Genomic DNA, 20,443 nt, shown 5'->3' on the forward strand with positions numbered 1-20,443 from the left:
AGTTGTTAATGCTGATAGTACCTTAGGATAGCTCACATCTATTTGCCAATTTCCATGACAAATTATTTGAAATTCACTTATCACCCGAGCAGCCTAGAAAACTTTTATCACTACCTAAGAAAGCCAAATTTATGTTGAACCTGGATCCGGTATTAATCCACTTAAAAATTATGAATTTGAGCCAAATGCAATCATTCATAGTGTGAGCAATTCTTTTCAAAGGTGACTTGAACAGCAATAGTGTGTGTGTGTGTGTGTGTGTGTCCCCATAGTGACATTGGGCCTAGTGAAAGCCATGGCTTATGTCAAGTCAGTCTAAAACTTACATTATCCACCAATTACATATGCTGCATGCTGTAAGACTTGTGTGTTAGGGGAGGAAAGTTTGAATTAATACAAAATATGATTCAGTTATTTCTCTTCTTCATGGGCAAACCTCATTAACCATAATTATTTGAGTCTATGTACTGAGATTTTCATTCCACCAAGCTTTTTTGAAAAACTGGGGAAAGTTAATACTTGCCATCAATGCTATCTCAAGTAGAATAGCTCCCCTATTATTGTAGCTACCATTTATGAAAAGGCTATTTATCCCTAAAGCCTCACTCTCAGGTGTCACATGAGAAATGGCGATTGTAAGTCCAAAACTTAGTTTAAATCCATACACAAAATACAAAATTGGAAAGAAAGGAAATTGAAATGTCAGGGCGACTGGACCTTGCAGATAAAATGCAGCGTATTAGGACTGAAAGTTGAAGATTAGAGTGTGTGGGGGGGACACCTTTAGTATTCTGTCTCCTTTTTATACTTCTGAGGCAAGTTCTCTTTTGTGTATGTGGCATAATTTATAGTGTGGCAGAATCCAGTTGGGAAGGGAAGAATGCTTTGCTTGTAAAATTCCATATCCATGGGGTTGGACTGAATGTCACTGCTGCCAGTGAAAAAAACAAAAGCAAAAGTGATCTAGTATTAATACCCCCCCAAGGAATACTTGGGATCAGGAAAGAACTGTTGTTTTTGTTTTAGTAAAAAGGTAAAGGTACCCCTGCCCGTTTGGGCCAGTCTTGACAGACTCTGGGGTTGTGCGCCCATCTCACTTAAGAGGCCAGGGGCCAGCGCTGTCTGGAGACACTTCCGGGTCACGTGGCCAGCGTGACATCGCTGCTCTGGCGAGCCAGAGCCGCACACGGAAACGCCGTTTACCTTCCCGCTGGTAAGCGGTCCCTATCTATCTACTTGCACCCGGAGGTGCTTTCGAACTGCTAGGTTGGCAGGCGCTGGGACCGAGCAGCGGGAGCGCACCCCGCCGCAGGGATTCGAACCGCCGACCTTTCGATCGGCAAGTCCTAGGCGCTGAGGCTTTAACCCACAGCGCCACCTGCGTCCCAATTGTTTTTGTTTTAGCCACAACAAAATAAGAACCACAAGGTTGCCTTGCTGGAGCAGATCAACTGCACAAGTACACTTAAAAATAATGTTGGAAAACACTCAGAAAAAAATACCTCCTATCGAGGGTACTAACTTTGCTCGTGACTTTTCTGTCAGTGGTGGATATAGCAACAGGGAAGTAATACCTCCTCTTTCCCCTGATGCTTGGAACACTTCTGGAATTAAGAGATCAGGAGAACTATAGTTCTTGCCTCACACATCACATTGAGGCAAGTATTACAAGTTGCTGAGGTTGCACTTTGGAAAGTTTGCATTCTGTCTCCAGCAGGCACCTGTGCTGAAGTGGACAAATAGGACATAAAGATGACGCTCAACCTTTATTGTGTGCTCTAGCATTGACTGCTCAGAAGTGTAGTCTCTTAACATAGTGGTTCTGTTTAGTTATCATGGCTAATAGCTAGGTACAGATAATTCTCTGTGACTTTGCCCAGTTCTTTTTGAAAAGAGAAGAAAACTCCCTGTTGATTCTATGCTGTCTCCTCTCATTGAACGAGAAAGAAAATGTGTCTTTTCAGTGATGCTGGTCCTGCTGTAAATTTAACAGCTAATCCTGTTTTGGGTTTTTTTTGTAGTTGTTTGGTTTTTGTAGTAATTGTCTTTTGTTGTTGTTTGTTTTGTGTTGTGATATACTGTTGTTTAGTTTTTAAGTTATGTAAGCAGCCCCTGGCTTGCGTGTATGTGAGATACAAATTTACAAAAAAACAACAACCCAAAACTTTAAACCTGCAACTTTTCTAAAAAAAAAGAAAGAATGTAAATATAGGGAAACTTGAATCACTTTCGAAAGTAGCTTGGGATATGGCATGGGACTCTGATGTTCAAAGGTTAGAAAAAAATTCAAAAACCCCTTTGGCCATGCAGAAGCGCTTAGGCACATCAGATCTTTGGATTCCAGTCTTAGCCTTTATGATAACAGGGATCTAACTGAAGAAAGCATTGTAACACATTAACTGACTTTTGTATGCTTCTTCCATTAGCTTGCTGTGAGTTTGGACACTTGCCTAGTTTCCCGCTATTTCCTTCATTTATACAGCCACCACGTAACAAGAGTTCTCTCCCTCTGAAGCATCTGACACCCCTTCTGGGGGTGCTCAGGAATAGGGTGGGCTGTGGCATGGGGTTTTAGACAGAAGGGAGGAGTCACCCCCAAATCAGAAGGGGTCACCTTCTATGAGCAGAGCCAACTTCACAGCCAAGCCCCTTCTAGTGCTTTTAGGGATCCAAGCCATTACACTAGTGATTTGACAATTACAAAATCAGTATTCTGTGGTTGATGAGAGCCGAAAATACTCTACAGCTGATTACCATAATGGATTAAATAACTGTTAATTCAAACTAACAAGAAGACTTCTTATTTACTTAGAGAAAATATTTTAAAATAATTCTTTATTTCTGAAGAGAGTGAAATATTAAAACTATTGTTAAGGTTATAAAGGTTGTTGATGATAAAAAAGAAGTACATTGACAAGTTTTTAAAAGTTAGTTTTTTTCTGGTTTTCCTCATAATTGCCCAATATTTTCTGAGTTCAGTTACTGGGAATAACACACATGTTAGCAACTTATACATTTTCAGTGGTTACCAACATTTAAAATGCTGTAACACATTTGAAAGTACATAATACCATCATTACTTTAAAAGCAGGCACAGTGAAATGAAACAATTTGCAAGTCCAATAATATATACAAAATGGCTGTACATAATGGCACAACTGTAAATCAAGTACAACTGTTAGGTTTGAATTTTTGTTCCCAAAAGCTCTCCCCTTTCCTATTTTTTTTTTAAAGGAAGCTCAAGATTTCTTCATTTGCATACATGATATTTTCCATAAATTAACAACTTTCCAGGAGCTTAAAACACATTCTACACTAAAATCCACACAAAATCAGGCTCAGCCAATGGTTGGTCCTTATTCTGTTACAGTGGAACTTCAAAAAGCTATCAGCCTATGAGAGACCAACATTAATGGTAGCCCAGAGCAATTATAAATACTCTTCACAAATACTTCTGTTTTCCTATTTCCTTGACAAAGAGTACAAACCTATGATACTAAGGTACACTGCTTACATTTAGGCCAGTATTTTAAAAAGGCTTGTGAATGCCAGTGCAATGACAGAGTGGACTGTTCCTCTTATTAGTCCCAATGCAACTTCTTAACTATAGTTTTAAGATTAAAATTTCAGAAGCCAGCAGGAATGATTTTTTACATTTTTTAAAAATGGCTGCAATAATATGCTGTCACTTAACAACACACCTGTGCTTTGGAATACAGTTTGGGTTCATAATCTGTGACCTTACGTAGAGCTATCAATCTTGCTCTGAAAATGAGAACTATTGCACTATGTTAGATGCTCTGATGCTGAGTGGTGTTAAAACACTGTGTACATCTTTAGGGAAAATAAATTTTACAAGCTCAGTCTTTGGAGGTATCCGCTCTCTTGTTCACTGGACAATTCCAGAATCCACAGAGGTTTGCTTCCGAGTAGTCTTTGGAGGAGGTGGAGGAGGAGTTTTGCTTGGTAATGGAGGTGGCAATTGCTGGAAGACAAATTTGGAACAAAATAGCTTATTGAGGAACCAATTCTATAGCAACTGGTCAATTCAGATGTAATTTCTTACAGACTGCTGTGATGTGCAAGATAAAGAGGTGTACTCATTTAATTCCGTTCCAACTTTGGTCCTATGAACAGTGTTTTGCTGCTTGATGTTAAGTCTAGTGTTTAATACTGACACTAACTGGCTTCACAGGATTTATTAACTAACTTTGTTTCAGAAAGGTCTGCTATATAAGCGGCTAACTTCTGACTTTATTGGTCTTTATTAACCATCTTAGCCCTAAGCATTATCGAGTTGAGAGACCGATGCTGGAATACTTTTTCTTCCCTTCTTTTATGACCAGTTTCAGGTCTGCTCTTTGAGAAATGTCTTTTTTTTCTGTATGAAAATGGTGGACTAGCCATGTACTTGCCACCATATAGTAATTAAAGCTTACTAAATGTTAAAATATTAGCTGCTGTGAATGGCATTATGCTTTGAGCTCTAGGAAATGACAGGAGCCACCAGTTGGCTTGATCAAATTAAAGACAGGAGCATAGATTAGACCTGTGATAAATTACTTACTCTCACAAGGATCAAGCTATGTGGCCGATGACAAAAATCTATACTGTCAGGATAATGTCAAGCTATTGCAGAATTGCGCACATGCTGCTTTCAGGATGATTTTTCAACAGCTTCATTAAGAATGCAGCCAATGTTGCTTCTTTGCTGGAAGGCTGTAGTGATACTGCAGCATCCTATCTAGCAGTTATCTTTCATGCAATCTTAGCCCATCAATTGAACATAAACTCTCCCTTTACATTTTACTGTCTGACATCTTAATACCACTTTTACTACTTCACCCCCCTCCATTTTTTATGTTTTCTCCCCCTCTTTTGCATTTCACTTTTCATATGGTAAATCCATTCAACACTTTTCTCATATTGCTAGCAGGCCTGCTTCTAAACAGAAAGTTATAAAAAATGTTATCCATGCTACACAATCTCAGTGACTATCTCGGGGATGAATCCAGACACGTAGAGTAGACCCACTGAAGTCTACTCTTCAATCTCACTGATTTCAGTGTGTCTGCTCTAAGCATGACTTAATTCTGCATTCAACCCACAATGTTTGCAAAGTTTCTTCATAGACTTGGTACAAAATGTTTGCAGTAGCTGGAAAAATCTTACTGTACCTACTTTTGTCTTGATCTTGTCTTTTTAATTCTGAATTCAATATACAAACATTTATAGATCTTTTAATAACAATTCACTAATTATCAGTGCCTTCACTCCCATTTAGTGGATGAAAAGAGTACCCGGAAAGGGAAAATATTAGAGGAGGGGATGTCTTCAGTACTGGGGAATGTTCTTTATATACAATGTATTTCAGACCACTTCCTAGGACTGAGGAGGGTCTGGCAGACCACTGTGTACGTATTGGAGCCCTGCTGAACCGCAAACCATGAACTTATTAATGCTTCAGTAAAACCTTTGTGAAATGTATCCTGGTTATAGGAACCCAATCATTCTGATAAAGAAATTCTATTTATCAAAAGTGTGATTTTGTAAAAAATAATAATCTGTTTTTAATGAAAGTATCACTGTGATACTATCATAGCAAACCAGGTCCCTTGTGGACCCCATCATGTCATCACACAATTCTATCTACTTATCTCGGTCAGAGAAACCTTAGATTATATGTTCAGTAAATGTACTCACAAATGAAGTTGATCAGTTTATTAAATAAAGTACCGGGGGGGGGGGACGGACAAGGCACAAAATGGCTATTACCTTTCAGGCCAATAGCAAATTGTTTTAGTATAGGATTAATTTCATGCAGAGCCTAGAGAATAGCTACATCTGCTAGAGGAGGGCCAGGATTAAAAAACAAAGCAAAACAAAACATATCTTCCTAGATGCATCTGATTCTTTACTAGTATTTACCTGCATTCTCTGCAAGTCCAGTTTTATTTTCTGTGCTCTAAGTCTAAATCTGAACTGGGTCTGGTTATTGCTCATGGTATTTTATCGGCGTGATAAAAGACCGCATCAAAAAAGCATTATGTACACCTCAAGCATTCGTTCAAATGGTCACACCGTTGTTGTACCATGAAATTCTAGTGCGTAGTGCAATACAGAAACCCAGAGGTGAAGGTCTTCTTCAGTCTAATAGTTTCCTGGGACAAGGTATGTGTGGGGTGTGGAATAGACAGTACAAGGGTTCAGGACACGAAGGGATCCCAGAGACAATTTTGACAGAAAGCTACATGTGCTTCATTCCGTGCTAACCAGTGGGTACAAATGTAGTAAGCTTGTTGTTTTAAGCCAGAAAGGGTCAAAAACACACCGTTAAAAAGAGGCCCTAATAAGTAGCTCCACACTTACTGCCTTTGTTTGTTGACATCCCTGAATCTGAGAGTAAAAAACAACATACATTTGAAGTCTAAAGTAATGGATGGTAGGCTATTTGCTATATATTTGTTTTCATTTCTAAAAGCCTATTGTATGCTATGAATGATACTCTGGTTTTGTTCAGTTCATTTAAAATTTAAATTGACAAAAGGGCTATTTAGAATCTCAAGAATAATATCACAGGTGCCTGAATCATTTCCGCTCAACAATGTGGCTGAAATGCAAAACCAAATTTCGCTTAACTTTACATTAATTAAATGTCTGTGTTTATGTTTCAGTAGTTTCTAGGGTGCTTTTCAGGTTTTAAGAGATTGCTTTCTTTCTAAAATAATGATAAGAGCCTGCCAGTTCAAATTAAACCCTATTCTAGGCAGACTTCCCTCAGTCACGTGTACCTCAGGGGAAATGGGAACCTCATGTAAAACGCACATCTGCAACATATAAGCAATCTGTCCTTTCCATTTCAAGTACCAAATTGTTCTCATTTGTTTGGTTTCCTTCTGTATTAAAAGAAAGCAATTGTGCTTTAAAATGTCTTGTTTCTCTTCATAGTCTTGGCGGAACACAGCACAATAGTTAAGGGGGAAATGTAAAATATAAAAGCAATAATGATTTCTCTCCTTCAGAATAACCCATGGATTAAAATAAAATTTGAGTTGTGCATTGAAACACTGTGGATGTTTCCTTCCATGCTATTAGCCGGCCAAAATTCTCTCTAATATTTATTAGGTCCTCAAAGACACACACGGATATGCAACTCTTTATCCTTACCATCTAAATAATTTCCTTTTCAGTTTTAATGTAGCACAGGGTTTCCACATCACAGAATATATTGAATGCCTTTTGCTTACCCTGAATAATAGTGTAACAGGGGTAGCCAATATCACACCCTCCAGATGTTGCTGGTCAACAAGTCCCACCGTTTCTGATCATTGGCCATGCTGGCTGAGGCTGATGGGAGCTGGAGTCGTTCAGCACCTGGAGGGGGAGCACACTGGCTACCACATAGCGGGTGTGATAGTATTATGTAACAATGCTACCAGTAGTTTTCAAGGCAATATAGATCCTGTAAGCACTTGAACTATATAATATATATGTGTGCAACAGCTGGGTGCAAAGAAACAGTGATAGCCTTTATTTGAATTCTATATTTCATAATTAATACAGGTCGTAGAATTGTAGAGTTGGAAGGGACTCTGGAGGTTGGTAGTGGCGCCCGCCCCGTGGAACGCCCTCCCATCAGATGTCAAAGATATAAACAACTATCTGACGTTCAGAAGACATCTGAAGGCAGCCCTGTTTAGGGAAGTTTTTAATGTCTGATGTTTTAATGTGTTTTTAATCTTTTGTTGGAAGCTGCCCAGAGTGGGGAAACAATATCATCCTCATCTTCTAGTGCAGCCTCTGCATTCGCCAGGGAACCAAGAGACTGTCCTCCCTGTCCCCCAGGACTTCTACATAGGAAGGGGAAGACCAACCTGGTTTCATACATCTGCCAAAACGGCAGCAGCGGCAGAGAGCTTGCATCCTTCCCCCCGCTGTGAGAAAGAACTCAAAATAAGAACTAATGTCTTTTCCCTTTTCTCCTTTCAAGTACTTTTTCGTTTTGTGCCATGTCTTTTAGATTATAAGATGGAGGGCAGGGATCGACTTAGTACTGATTGTTGCAAGCCTCTCTTGGGTCCTTTTTCGGCTGATCAGCAGGGTATAAATACTTAAAAATATTTAAAATGAAACTGCAAGCAGGCAAATCTGTCCAATGTAATTTCTTCACAATAGTAACACCGTATCTGCAAATAATGGAAAAGCAATAGCAGGCACGTTTTCATGATCTAGATCATAAAAATCTTTGAATTATATATTTGAATTAAAGGAAGAGCTTCCAAAGCTTTGTTATATGAAATCTGCCTGTTAGAAAGTCTCATAAAAGTAACACTGCTGCTTCAATGAAATAATTATGCCACAGTGTTCATTAACCTGCTTTTAAAGAGAGCTGTTCCAGGAAAGTTCATTATTCTCACCCTTCTGTGGACATCAGGTTTGCTCCCTGAACATTATCCCCATCTCCTTACCTAGAGACTTAGCAGTTGGGGATCATTGCCTAAAGTCTAGAAATTTGCAAAGCTTTTAATGTGGTAGTGTTTTTTTGTTTGGTAAAAGAAGGAATGGCATCTCTGTGCAGAATCAAAATCATAATGTGCAGACGGCTCAGAATCAACAGGCAGGCCCTATTCATACAGCTCTAGAATATAATTATTTAATGACCTTACCCTCCAATTGATCAATTGGCGTGAAAAAGGTTAAATCCAGACCTGAACTCAGGGGATTTTCACTTGTGTTGGAGGAATGAACCAAGGAGTTTATTTTTCCCAGTTCCTCCTCCCCCCCCCCCTTTTAACCCTCTTTGTGTCCTCTGAAAAACTGCTCTGTAGGGTTTGGAGTGGCATGAGAGGCTGCATGGGAGTCAGCAGAGAGAGAAAGAAACCCACCTTGTCCCACCATTTCTTCTAGCAGGAAGTCTCTACTGCCAAACAGTTGGAGCCCTTCCATTCATGAATAGAACACATCGGGTTAAAGACCATGGTTGCTGTGCCCATCAGAGTTGTGATGCAATATTGGAAAGTAGTAAGGCTATTTTTCCTCAGTTCCTTATTCCCCCTGCAGCTCCCCATGCCACCTGAAAAGTATCTCTGTGGGGTTGGGAAACTTTCTGGAGCACCATGAAAGAAAGTGTGGAGACTTCAGGGGGAAATGGATTCAACAATGATAGCTTCCTTCAGTGAGGAGTCTTCACCGGATCTTAGTACCTTCCATGGATGGAAGGAGTCTTTTCATTTGCAGACAAGTAGCACTGTGATGAAATTGAATACTTTGTATTCTGGGTAATGTACTGGATAGTTGTTAAGATTTGCCTTGAATCTGGAGAAGTAACAGTATTCACAGAATACCAAAAGGATGGGTACACGTGACTATAACTTTTCCAACTTGCAGAACACAGATGCATATATTTGTTCTCCCATAATGTTTGCTATGAGCAGATTTCTCTGATACGGCATAAAGCATTAGAATTGGAGGAAAACTATTTTTCTTGCCTGTATTAGTTCTCTTATTATGCATTGGGCATTGCTTCCGCTCTATGGCACATTCATCATCAAGCTTTGTATCTACTTTTGGATTGATGGGAATCAAGCCATTATTTGTGTGCTTAGTAAGCGTTAGAGCCAATGTTACAAATTTAAGTGCTCCATTGTCTATTTTCTTTCTCTTCTTGATTTTGAATGCTAACTATGCAGCTGATTTTATATGCAACAATGTGTGTGAGGCTATGAAAGAACAGGGGGGAAAGCCTTTATGTAACAGATCTTCACCAGAAACAAAAGGTCCTATTTTATGCTCGGATATATTTATTAGGAAAACCTTTCAAAAAAGAGATTTTATAATACTATGTTAGATAAGATTGTGTGTGTGCATATATACCAGTAAATGTTTTGAAATGAGAATGGGTAGAGCAATAATAATATTGTGTGAATAAATCATCTAATAAAATGATTTTTCCTCAATGCATTCAAAATTGGCTAAAATGGAATTCTCATATAATGGCCTGCAATTGCAATTCAAGTATTTTGTGATATAGGCCCATTTTTTTGCCTATTTTTTGCGCCATTTTAACATTTCCTACTTCATTCTAATACAGAGCACTCTCTACTTTTGTGTTCCATATCCTTGTTTAATGTGAATAAAATGAGGTTAGCTAATAATTTCAGTGGGTTATCCCCACAGATACTCAGGGTGGGTAATTCAAAGGCAGCCAAGTCTTCATTTGCCAAATCTAACACTGATAATTATGTGAGATGCGTCTATATGTATGTATTTGGGGGAAGCTCAGCCCTAAACTCATTGGGCTGACGATGAGCAAGTTACTGCCTCATAGCTTCTTCTATTAATATGTAAAGTAGGATTAACAATGAGTCCCACCCTCCTATAGGAGAACATTGCATGGGGGTGGGCGGGTGAAGGAGTACTGAAAGCAAAGAAAAATGGCTAAACATTGTCAAGCCACATGATTCCATTAGCATGCTGGTCTAATGCAAGGTGATCAATGCATGAATAAAGTTCCTCACTTGTAACTGGGGTTCTGAAGATGTCAGAGGAATATAGTTGTATGCGATATTTGACACACTTATAGATAATTGCAGCCTCCTTGTACAATTGGCTGACTAACTAGAATTGTATACTATGATATGCTAGAAGATGAATAGAGGAAACACTGTTGAGAGTCAATTTAATTACATTAGGGACTCCAGTCAGCTTCCTATGCAGAAAGCAAAATAGCTCCTGCATACTAAAGCATAAGCTGGATAAAATGAAGGGGACAAATCCACAGCTAAAGGAAGTGGGAAAGCTCAGAGCTTGGAAACAGAGTTTCTCCTCAAGAGCTGTGCTATCGCAATCTTTCCTAATACCACTTTTGGCTCTCAAGAACATTAGTGTATCAATATTTTAAATATCTGACATGGGTTAAAAGTAAGATTTAAACAGAAACCTACCAATTTTATTATATATATATATATATATTCAGACTTACTATTTTGATTGTGTTACAACTTGTTTGCTTAGGTCAAAGGTTGAAGAAATTTTGACAAATGTTTGCGAATGACTTTGATAGGATGTTAGAAACAGAAATCTAAGATTGTTAAACAATAGTTTCTTTTCACCAGCAGCAACAATTTTTGCTCAAATGTTTCAGCAATCCATTACATAGAGTGGCAAAATTGCTTGCCTTTAGGAAACTGGTGAGTGAATGCCTGCAAAACAAACCTCATATATTAAACTTGTCTGAAATATACTTTATATTCTCTCTTGAAATGAGATAGGGAAAACATAAAATCTAAGTTTCTGCTGGGACTCTCCTCTGTCTTTTTAACAGCCTCTATCAGGCTGTTTTACAATACTTTGTTTTTATGTATAGGTTTCACTAACCGATTAATCTGCGTTCACATACAAGTCACCTAGCATTCTCTTCTGCCAATGAAAACATTTTCTGTGGCAGTTCACCAGGGATCAGAGAAAGGAAAGCCATGGTCCTGAAAACACCAGTTGCTTTCCTAATCTACAACCCAGAAGCAGATGAAGGGACAAGTGGGTGCGGACTTTGGAGAGTGCAGATTAGCTGCTGTTCTGACTCCATCCACCAGCTATGGCCACTCTTGGTCAGGGATAGCCTGGCCCCAATGATTCATGCATTGTTAACCTCACATCTTGATTACTGCAATACAATACACCCTGTGTGGGATTGCTATTGGGTCTGGCCAAGAAGCTCCAGTTAGTGCCAAATACTCTGGGTGAGGACAGCATGCAACCAGCACGTAGCTCTAGCACTTGAAAGCTTGCACTGGCTGCCTATATGCTAGCATATAGTCCTTCACAACTTGGGGGCAGGACACCTTAAAGACCACCTGGTTCCTTATATCCTGGCCCATTCACTAAAGTCTTCTGGGGAGTCACAGCTTATGTCTCAGACAATGTATCTCGTGCACCAGGAGACATGTGTTTAGTCTTGTGAACTAAACTCCTCCCAGCTGAAATTAGACAGATGCCTTCCCTGTTGAACTTAAGACACCCTATAAAAGACCTTATTTTATTTCAGCAGGCATTTTAAATATGTTTTATGGTTAATTTTAACTGATTTTTTAAATCCTATTTTTTTAACCTTGCAAGTACACAGCTTAGAGACTATTGTGTTCAAACTGTGGACTTAAAATCCTCTCCTTTATGTGGACCTCCTAGTGGTGCAGCAATAAAACAGCTAGCACATTTGCAAAGCTAAATAGGATCCAGTATGGTTTCAAACTGGATAGGGGACTGTGCATTGAGATTTCTGCATTGCAAGGGATTGGATTAGATGAGCCCCCAGGATCCCTTCCAATGCTACAATTCTATGATTCTATTATCCTCCATGAAAATAATTACTGACCACAGAAGTACACATTACGTAGACTTGCTTTGAAGAAAGTAACTTCCAGTTATAAAACTTACTCTTTGAGGTACAGGTGGGGATGTGGCAGGGCTAAGAGATTCATGACTTTCCATGAGATTTCCATAATCTGCCATGCTGCCTTTCAGTGGCAATGGAGGAGGAATGTCTGCCATTTCCAAGCTATTCATGCCATTTAGTTCCAGATCTGAAAATAAACACATATCTCACAGTCAATGAAGTCAACCTTCAAATTCCTAGCAAATGTTGCATGCACATCTCATTGTTTTAAAAGCTTAAAATTGTCAGTGGACTTTTTTTTTTTTTTTGGCAGAAATGTAAAAAAGGTAAAGGACCCCTGACAGTTAAGTCCAGTCACAGATGACTCTGGGGTTGCGGTGCTCATCTGACTTTACAGGCCGAGGGAGCCAGCGTTTGTCCGCAGGCAGTTTTTCCGAGTAATGTGGCCAGCATGACTAAGCCGCTTATGGTGCAATGGAACATCGAAACCAGAGCAGTGCACGGAAACGTCGCTTACCTTCCCGCCGGAGCGGTACCTATTTATCTACTTGCACCTCTTTTTTTGGGTGTGCTTTTGAACTGCTAGGTTGACAGGAGCTGGGACTGAGCAACGGAAGCTCACCCCGTTGCTGGGATTCGAACCACCGACCTTCTGATTGGCAAGCAGAAAGGTAACTCATTTTAAAATAATATGAAATAATGATTAATACAACAAAATAGAGTGCACAGGTGCACCTACTGATGCAATTTTTGGATTCACATACCAGAAAGAATGTGTTGTTTGAGAAATAAAAGGGCCATATCATGTCTCATATAATCAAAAGAAGGGAGAGTCATTGTCAGAGGACAATGCTAATCAGGGTTTCCAGATGTCAACTGTTTCAGAACACCAGCATTTCAGAAAGTGACTTTACTTGTGACTTGCCCATTCATATTATTAGCAGAAGCATCATTTCTGTTCTTGGGCATTTTCCTGTAACTATTGTTGAAAATTCAACAATGTTAAACATTTATTTTCCAAAGGTATACTACAATCTAATCAAACAAACAAACCTTTATTTACTCTTCCACACAATCTTTCAGGAATTGAATGCACACATTAGGCACATATATTTATTAAAATGTTAGGAAATTACTGTAATTAAATGAGGAGTCATTCATTGTTTAAATAGCTTGAAATACTTACAAAGAGAACACAAAAGAATATTTTCTGAAATTAACTAAAAAATAAGCTGACACCTCAGTGTCCTTCAAAAATTGATTGTATCGCAGTACTCTTGTTTTAAATCTGTATGCCCACACTAAACACTTAAGAAATTGGATTTTCCTTTACTATACTTCTTGAAATAATTCTGTAACTTTGAATCACCTCCAAAGTGCAAAATTCTGTCAGAGCAAGAGCAAAATTAGTAACAAATGATATTGTAAATGTTGTGCTTGGTGACCCTGGTTCAAATCCCTGGTGGACCTTCGGCCATTCACCAACTCTTAGCTGAAGGTCTCGTGGTGGGCTATAAGAAAACTAAACCATGAAGTAAAATGGTTCACTTTAATTCTTTTCTAGTCTTTTTTTCTTACCTCACAGCAAAAAAGGGGACAATTTCAAAGGCTCTCATGTTCTTAGGGTCTCAAGAAGCTCCACTATTGAGATTTGGCGAAATTAAGGAATTACACCAACGGAGTACATAGTTTTGATTTATGCCAAGTGGATAGTGGAGCTGATGTTCTGGCACAATTAAGATGCACACAGGCATGTTTGTGCAGATTTGAGATGGAAAACTTGTGCCTTTCTGGATACAGGAACTACCTTCATCTCCTTAGAGAGGCCTTCACATAGTGATTTTGGTGGGTGATTTATTATTATTATTATTATTATTATTATTATTATCATCATCATTATTATTATTATTATCATTATTATTATTAACAGAGTTGCTATATGCAACCATGTGCCTTCAAAATGTGAAAGTAAATACAGTAATACGTCATGCTTCCTCAAAGGAGGCACTTTTTAGGATGAAAACATTCTCCCTGAGAGAAGCACCATCCTTAAGTCCTTCAGAAGCAGCACAAAAAAGCTTAATTGCACTTCTTTGCTACGCTTTAAGACATGTGTAGGAAACTGCAATGCCACCAGCGGCTGAGACCATTTGGGTCCTTTGGGGGTGTGCAGCAAGCCTTAGGGAATGAAGCTGCCGGGGGGGGGGTACTCCTGCTTGCTGTGGTTTTTGCTTTTCATGAACAGAAATTTATTAAATTCATGGAGCAAAAACTTAAGATCCAAGCCCACGAGAAGAAGCCTAAAACATAACAGTCAAGGTAAGGGTTCAGGTGCCTGTAACTTCAGAACAACTTGTACTGAGGAAGGTCCTTTAACATCACAAAGCAGTTTGGAAGGATGTTTGCTGCTGTAGTGAATATGGTGGTTGTTCCATATTCTTTGTTACAGGGGACTTCTTGGAAGGCAGTAGTCAGTAAAAGATAATGGTTTAAGAAACAGCATATACTAATTACTTTCTTTAATACTTGTAAAAGGACTTCATTCATTGTTCTGCACTACAGATTTTTATAGTAGCCGGAGGATTTTCCTATAGCCTTTGCACTATAAAAATATCATATAGCTAACGCAATAAGATGATTCATTAAACACTTATACAAAAAAATATTCATACCCTTTTTGAAAATTATGTATAAAATAATCAGCCTGAGTATGAAGCAATTGTAGCTGTTCATTTGTTCAGTAAAAACACACAGGCCCTGATCCTGATGTGGAACAGTAAGCTGAATAAATGCTGGTACATTGAGTTAATAGCCTGATTCCTAAACAAGGAAAGGATCCTTCTAGCAGCGGAGAGAGTGTAAAAGTCTATAGCACATGGCTGAGCCTCCAAACCATTAATTAGAGGGTTGGTTCTGAAGACCTATACTCTATCGGCAGAATGCTGTGGCAAAATTAACTAAATAATATTCTAAGTAAATATTTGTATAGGACGTTTATATAAAACTATATGTACTACATGGTGAAATTACTGGATCCCATAATAAATTTTAAGGGACATGGGTGGCGCTGTGGTCTAAACCACAGAGCTTAGGGCTTGCCGATCAGAAGGTTGGCAGTTCGAATCCCCGCGATGGGGTGAGCTCCCGTTGCTCGGTCCCAGCTCCTGCCAACCTAGCAGTTTGAAAGCATGTCAAAGTGCAAGTAAATAAATAGGTACTGCTTCAGCGGGAACGTAAACAGCGTTTCCGTGTGCTGCTCTGGTTTGCCAGAAGCAGCTTAGTCATGCTGGCCACATGACACGGAAGCTGTACGCCGGCTCCCTAAGCCAATAAAGTGAGATGAGCGCCGCAACCCCAGAGTCGTCTGTGACTGGACCTAACAGTCAGTGGTACCTTTACCTTTAGTAAATTTCCCCCTTGTACAGGCCACACAATTATTCTTCACTTAAGCCAAGTGTGGGGAACATTGTGGCTCTCTAGATGATGGTGGGTTCCAGCTCCAGTCACTGCTGACTGTTGGTCATGGTGGCTAGAACTAATGCGAGTAGGATCATAACAATATATCCTACTCAGCCCTGATGAAAGCAACAGTCGAACGGTGAAAGGAATCCTGATGGACATAGTCTGATTTACTCTCTGGTTAACCTAATTAGCCAGTTGATCATAAAACATTTCAGAGATATCAAGTTCCTGATATGACCTGGCTTGTTCAAGTACATCAGAATAAAACAAAAGTTTGGTAAATTACTATTTCTTACCTGCCCTTCACCCAACGGTCCCGGGGTGGGGTTATAGCAGTGTAAAAAGATAAGTTAGTGTGATTAATCAGTTAAAGCAGACTTACTGGACTGTAAACTGAATGAAAGCTTGGTCCTTGGAGTGACTGGTGGAGGGATGGTTTGAGAAGGCGGTGATGGGGAAACAGAAAAACGTTTTTCACTCCCCATGATGTTAATAACTTGGCTCTTTGGTCTTTGTGGTCTCAATGGACTGATCTGCATTTGTTTTTTTAAAAAAAGAAAGCAAGACTCAATTTGAAGTATACCTTCCACACATACATCACACAGTCCAAGGATATATAATTTGTTCTTACAGCACAGCTGCTGGAAACAAAGGAGGAAAGATTTCTTAGTGAGCCATTGACCTTGTGATAAATATGTTCTTAATGTAACAACCCAGCGATAAGGAAAAAACGGTTTTTGTCTCAATGCAGTATTCTTCTAAAATATATCCTTGGCTTGTTCTTTCTTAAACACAGTTTTTGTGGCCTTAAATGTACAGTCAATTTTAAAAAAACATACTTTTTAGGTGTTTCCAGGCTTTATTTAACAAAATGGCAGCTGGCTATTCCCATCATAGTTACACCTTGTTATAACCTTTAGGAAAACTAAAAGATATACCACTTACACCACTAGGTTTTTGTTTTATATACACTAGATTGTTTTCATGAGAATTCTCTGCTAGAAACATATTACTATATTTAGAGTATTTCTCAAAGCACAGGCCACAGTGCAAAATATGCTTGGTGGAAACATATCTTACTATCATTTCTTTTTCTTCTTACTTCTTACCATTTCTTTTTCTTCTTAAAATACTGACTAATATTTCTAGTTGTTGATAGGATTTCTTTATTCTTAGAGATACTGAACTAACTTCCTGTACCTAGTGAACCATAAAACTCCTAAAAGTAACTGCAGAGGGGTAATGATCCATACACAATAGAAATGTACTTAGAAGATTCTTGTGGCTTTCATACCGCTGAATATTGTTGCAGATGATTTTGTGTTCTGTCACTTAAAGCCAAGTCACTTTGAGCAGGGAGCACTGTAAGAATGGACTTTTATGGTCTATAGCAGGGATTCTCAAACCTTCTACCCCAAGGGCACACTTTAAAGAGCTGAAAATTATTGAGGCCCAGCAGTCACAAAATGGTAGCAAATGAAGACAGAGTTTAGTACAATCAGCTGGCAATGACTAACATCCCTTTCTACTGATCTCTAAACCATCTTTGGAAATTGCTAAATTCTTTGCTGCAGTTTTTTCCTTATGGCAACGAGTGCCATACCTCAGCTTTCCTCAAGCAATTTGTTCTAGAGCTAATGACTCCCCTACTTTAGGCAGAATTTGCGGATTCTGAGGATGTACCTCAAGAATAATTCTTCATTTAACTTGTTTTCCTTCCAAGGCCCACATTTCTCAAAGAAATTTTACTGACTTGCTATTGTCTTCTCACATTCAACATGTGCCCTTTTCCTCACCCCTCAAACTGCTTGTTTATTTCATCCCTGCTCCCTGGCGCCTTTACACTTACTTCTTCCTCCTGTAACACCTTTTCTTGCTTATCCCCTTGCTTTTAATTCCCAGTTAACCTTCTATCTCACTTTCTAAAGGAAGGAGACTTTCCTTCCCTCCTGCTCACCTGAAATTCTCCATCTCTCGGCCACCTTTACTTAGTATACAAGGAACTGGTGGTGCTGGTATTGGCCCAACTAAAAGGTCTGGCTAGGGGTTGGGGCAGTAAAGTGAGAAGGCCGTGGGCAGGCTGTAGCACTGTTTGAGAAACACTGCCTTAGAGGAAATCATCTATTCTATTCTCTTGCCTACACAATTCAGAGCATTTTCATGTACTTAAGTCTCCAAGCTTGCCCAGGTAGGTCTGCTTTGGTAAAGAAAAAATACAGGAAACTGCTGTTAGCAAAGGAATGTTGGAAAGTACCTTTCACTGCTCCAGGCAGGAAGTTTTTTCTAGCCCTATAAACAAACAAAATTGCTTTCTATTTCAGGACACAGGTTTTAAACCGTTTGTATAATTTTCATGGTTACTTATGTTAATTAATGTTTTTCTACAAAGAGCACTTCCCCAGTTATATAGGAATCTCAGTGAATCCAGAATAAAAATACGATTTTTATTATTTTAGCCTAATTTAAAAAAATACAAGGGGCTAATAATACTACTTGTCCTTGAATCAATGAAATGTTCAGCCAATTACGCTGATGTTTGACACACTTTCTCACAGTCTTGTTTTAATACTTTGAACTAGTCTGAGCCTCAGCCACTGGAATGAATGAATGAAGAATGAGAGGTCATGTCAAAGAAGTTGGTCTGCTATGTAGAAAGGATCTACACAACAAAGCATGCAAGAACGCTTTAATTACGAACAATTTTCTCTTCATAAAGTTTCTATCTTTGTTTTTGATCCCCCAGTTAAATTACCATGGTGATTTACCAAGTGCATAGCTGAGAAAGCTTCCTTATTTTGTATTTCAAGAACTGAGGACTTCTCTAAGATTAAATAAATTGATGACAATTCATTAAAAATACTGATGAAAAACTGGAAGGGTAGATTCTAACCACTGGCAGACTGTGTCTATAAATTTACTGTACGGCTGAGAGCTGCTGAGATGAGGAATTTTAGCATGTCAACGGGGCAGCCGAAGACATTTTGCTGCCTGATCCAAGGAAAAGATAACAGCTCTCCCATTCTATATGCAGAAGCTGACTAGACTGACAGCTGCAGCTTATTTCAACCCTAGTTATGGGATAGTACCCTCCTAGTAATCTAGTTAAGAGACTGTAGGGCAGGCGGTGTGGCCCACATGCCACTATCGTTTGCCATCTCACTTCCATTCTCTGCCCCTGCCCCAGCATCTGAGATGGATGCCTCACCTTTTAATGTATCATTTATAGAAAGTAGTCTTCTTCCAAGTAAAACAATTTAATGAAAGCTGTGTTTTTATCCCTATACTACTTGGCATTATATTACCGATGCCCCTAAAGACAGTGAGCATCTGTAAAAGTAGTTTGATTAATTAACCTTTTCAGAGCATTTTCTTTCAGCTACATGTCAGAATAAATCTGCTACCTTTAAACTCCAAAGCATTTAAAGTTCGCCTGAACGTTACGTCGCTTGCCAAACAGACTGCAAGTATTTGAAATGTGGAATTTACTCTCTTAAACTGGATACTGCTCCAGCAATAGTGTCAAGCACACCATCATTTCCCTGCAATGTTCGTTGTGTTTAGGTGTGTTTAAGCCATTATCATTTTACACATAGGCCAGTTATCATTACCGTTTCTGAAAGTATCACTGCTTCAGACTGTTGCAAAGAGATATCTGTCGACTTGAATTCCTTCTCAAATATCTCTTGGTGCTTGCTGTTTCTCTTTTCTTTCTTCTTCTCCTTCTTTTCTTTATCCGGATCATCCTTGTCCAACTTGTCTTGTGACCGAGAATGCATCTTCTTTGGTAGAAGAGGCTCAAGCACAAACCTGAAGGGTATAAACATTTGCTGTACTAAGGCCATCGCTATATCAGTACCAATCACTACATCTTTAGATGCAGCACCACTTTAGTGCTCCATCCCTTCATCAACCAATCAAACTTAATGATACTATAATGGGGGTGACAGAAGAACTAATTCATTTTGGCTATTGATCAAAATTTACCGCAAACTATTGTGGAACAGCCCTAACAATTCATGTAGTAGACTAACAGTGCAATTCTATAAACATCTACTCAATAGGTAAGTGTCATTGTGTTAGATGAGACTTACCTTCCAGTTAAGTATGTATAGGAATGCAGCTTCGGCACTCAATTCAAATTCACAATTCAATACACTTTATGAAGTGAAAAACACCTGTATGGATTTTTTAATACACCTGTAGTTTATAACCTCTCAGGGCCAAAGTATAGGTTATATTTATTTACACTGTCCGCTTTTCTTTTGGGGAAGCTAGAAGTTGTGGCATCTCTATCTGGAAAGTGATCCTGATTCATAGCAGAGGTGCATGGTAGCTGCCTGCAAGAAACCTCCCACCTACTGCTGTTTGCCACCAGAGTTGCTGTTACCTTCAGGAGCAAACAGCAGCTGGGTTTGGGGGAGTGGTTTCCAGCAGGAAACTGGCAAGGGCCCTTATGCATTAGAAGAATGATCAAGGTCAGTTTTAAGCTCCCCCCACCCTCCGAAAGCTGGTAGTTTGGCTGGTAGAAACCTAGGTCTATGAAACTGTGCTTGTGTGAATGTTGAAGTAAAGAACAACTGAAAATATTTG

The 20,443-nt window shown here is 39.1% G+C and overlaps 1 protein-coding gene across 2 annotated transcripts in view; it reads right to left on the reverse strand.

Moving 5' to 3' along the window:
- Positions 1-2,818: 2,818 nt before the first annotated feature.
- DOCK1 (dedicator of cytokinesis 1) overlaps positions 2,819-20,443 on the reverse strand; it is a 361,208-nt gene continuing 343,583 nt past the window's right edge. For both annotated transcript variants that reach the window (XM_079977122.1, XM_079977121.1), the window contains exons 49-52: positions 19,462-19,660; positions 16,236-16,386; positions 12,433-12,578; positions 2,819-3,985 (exon numbers count right to left, since the gene is read on the reverse strand). In XM_079977122.1, the coding sequence (XP_079833248.1) occupies positions 3,890-3,985; positions 12,433-12,578; positions 16,236-16,386; positions 19,462-19,660 (592 nt within the window). In that variant the 3' untranslated portion in view covers positions 2,819-3,889. The remainder of the gene's footprint in view (positions 3,986-12,432; positions 12,579-16,235; positions 16,387-19,461; positions 19,661-20,443) is intronic.

Source organism: Podarcis cretensis, assembly GCF_951804945.1.
Source record: "Podarcis cretensis genome assembly, chromosome: 5".
NCBI classification, from domain to species: Eukaryota; Metazoa; Chordata; class Lepidosauria; order Squamata; family Lacertidae; genus Podarcis; species Podarcis cretensis.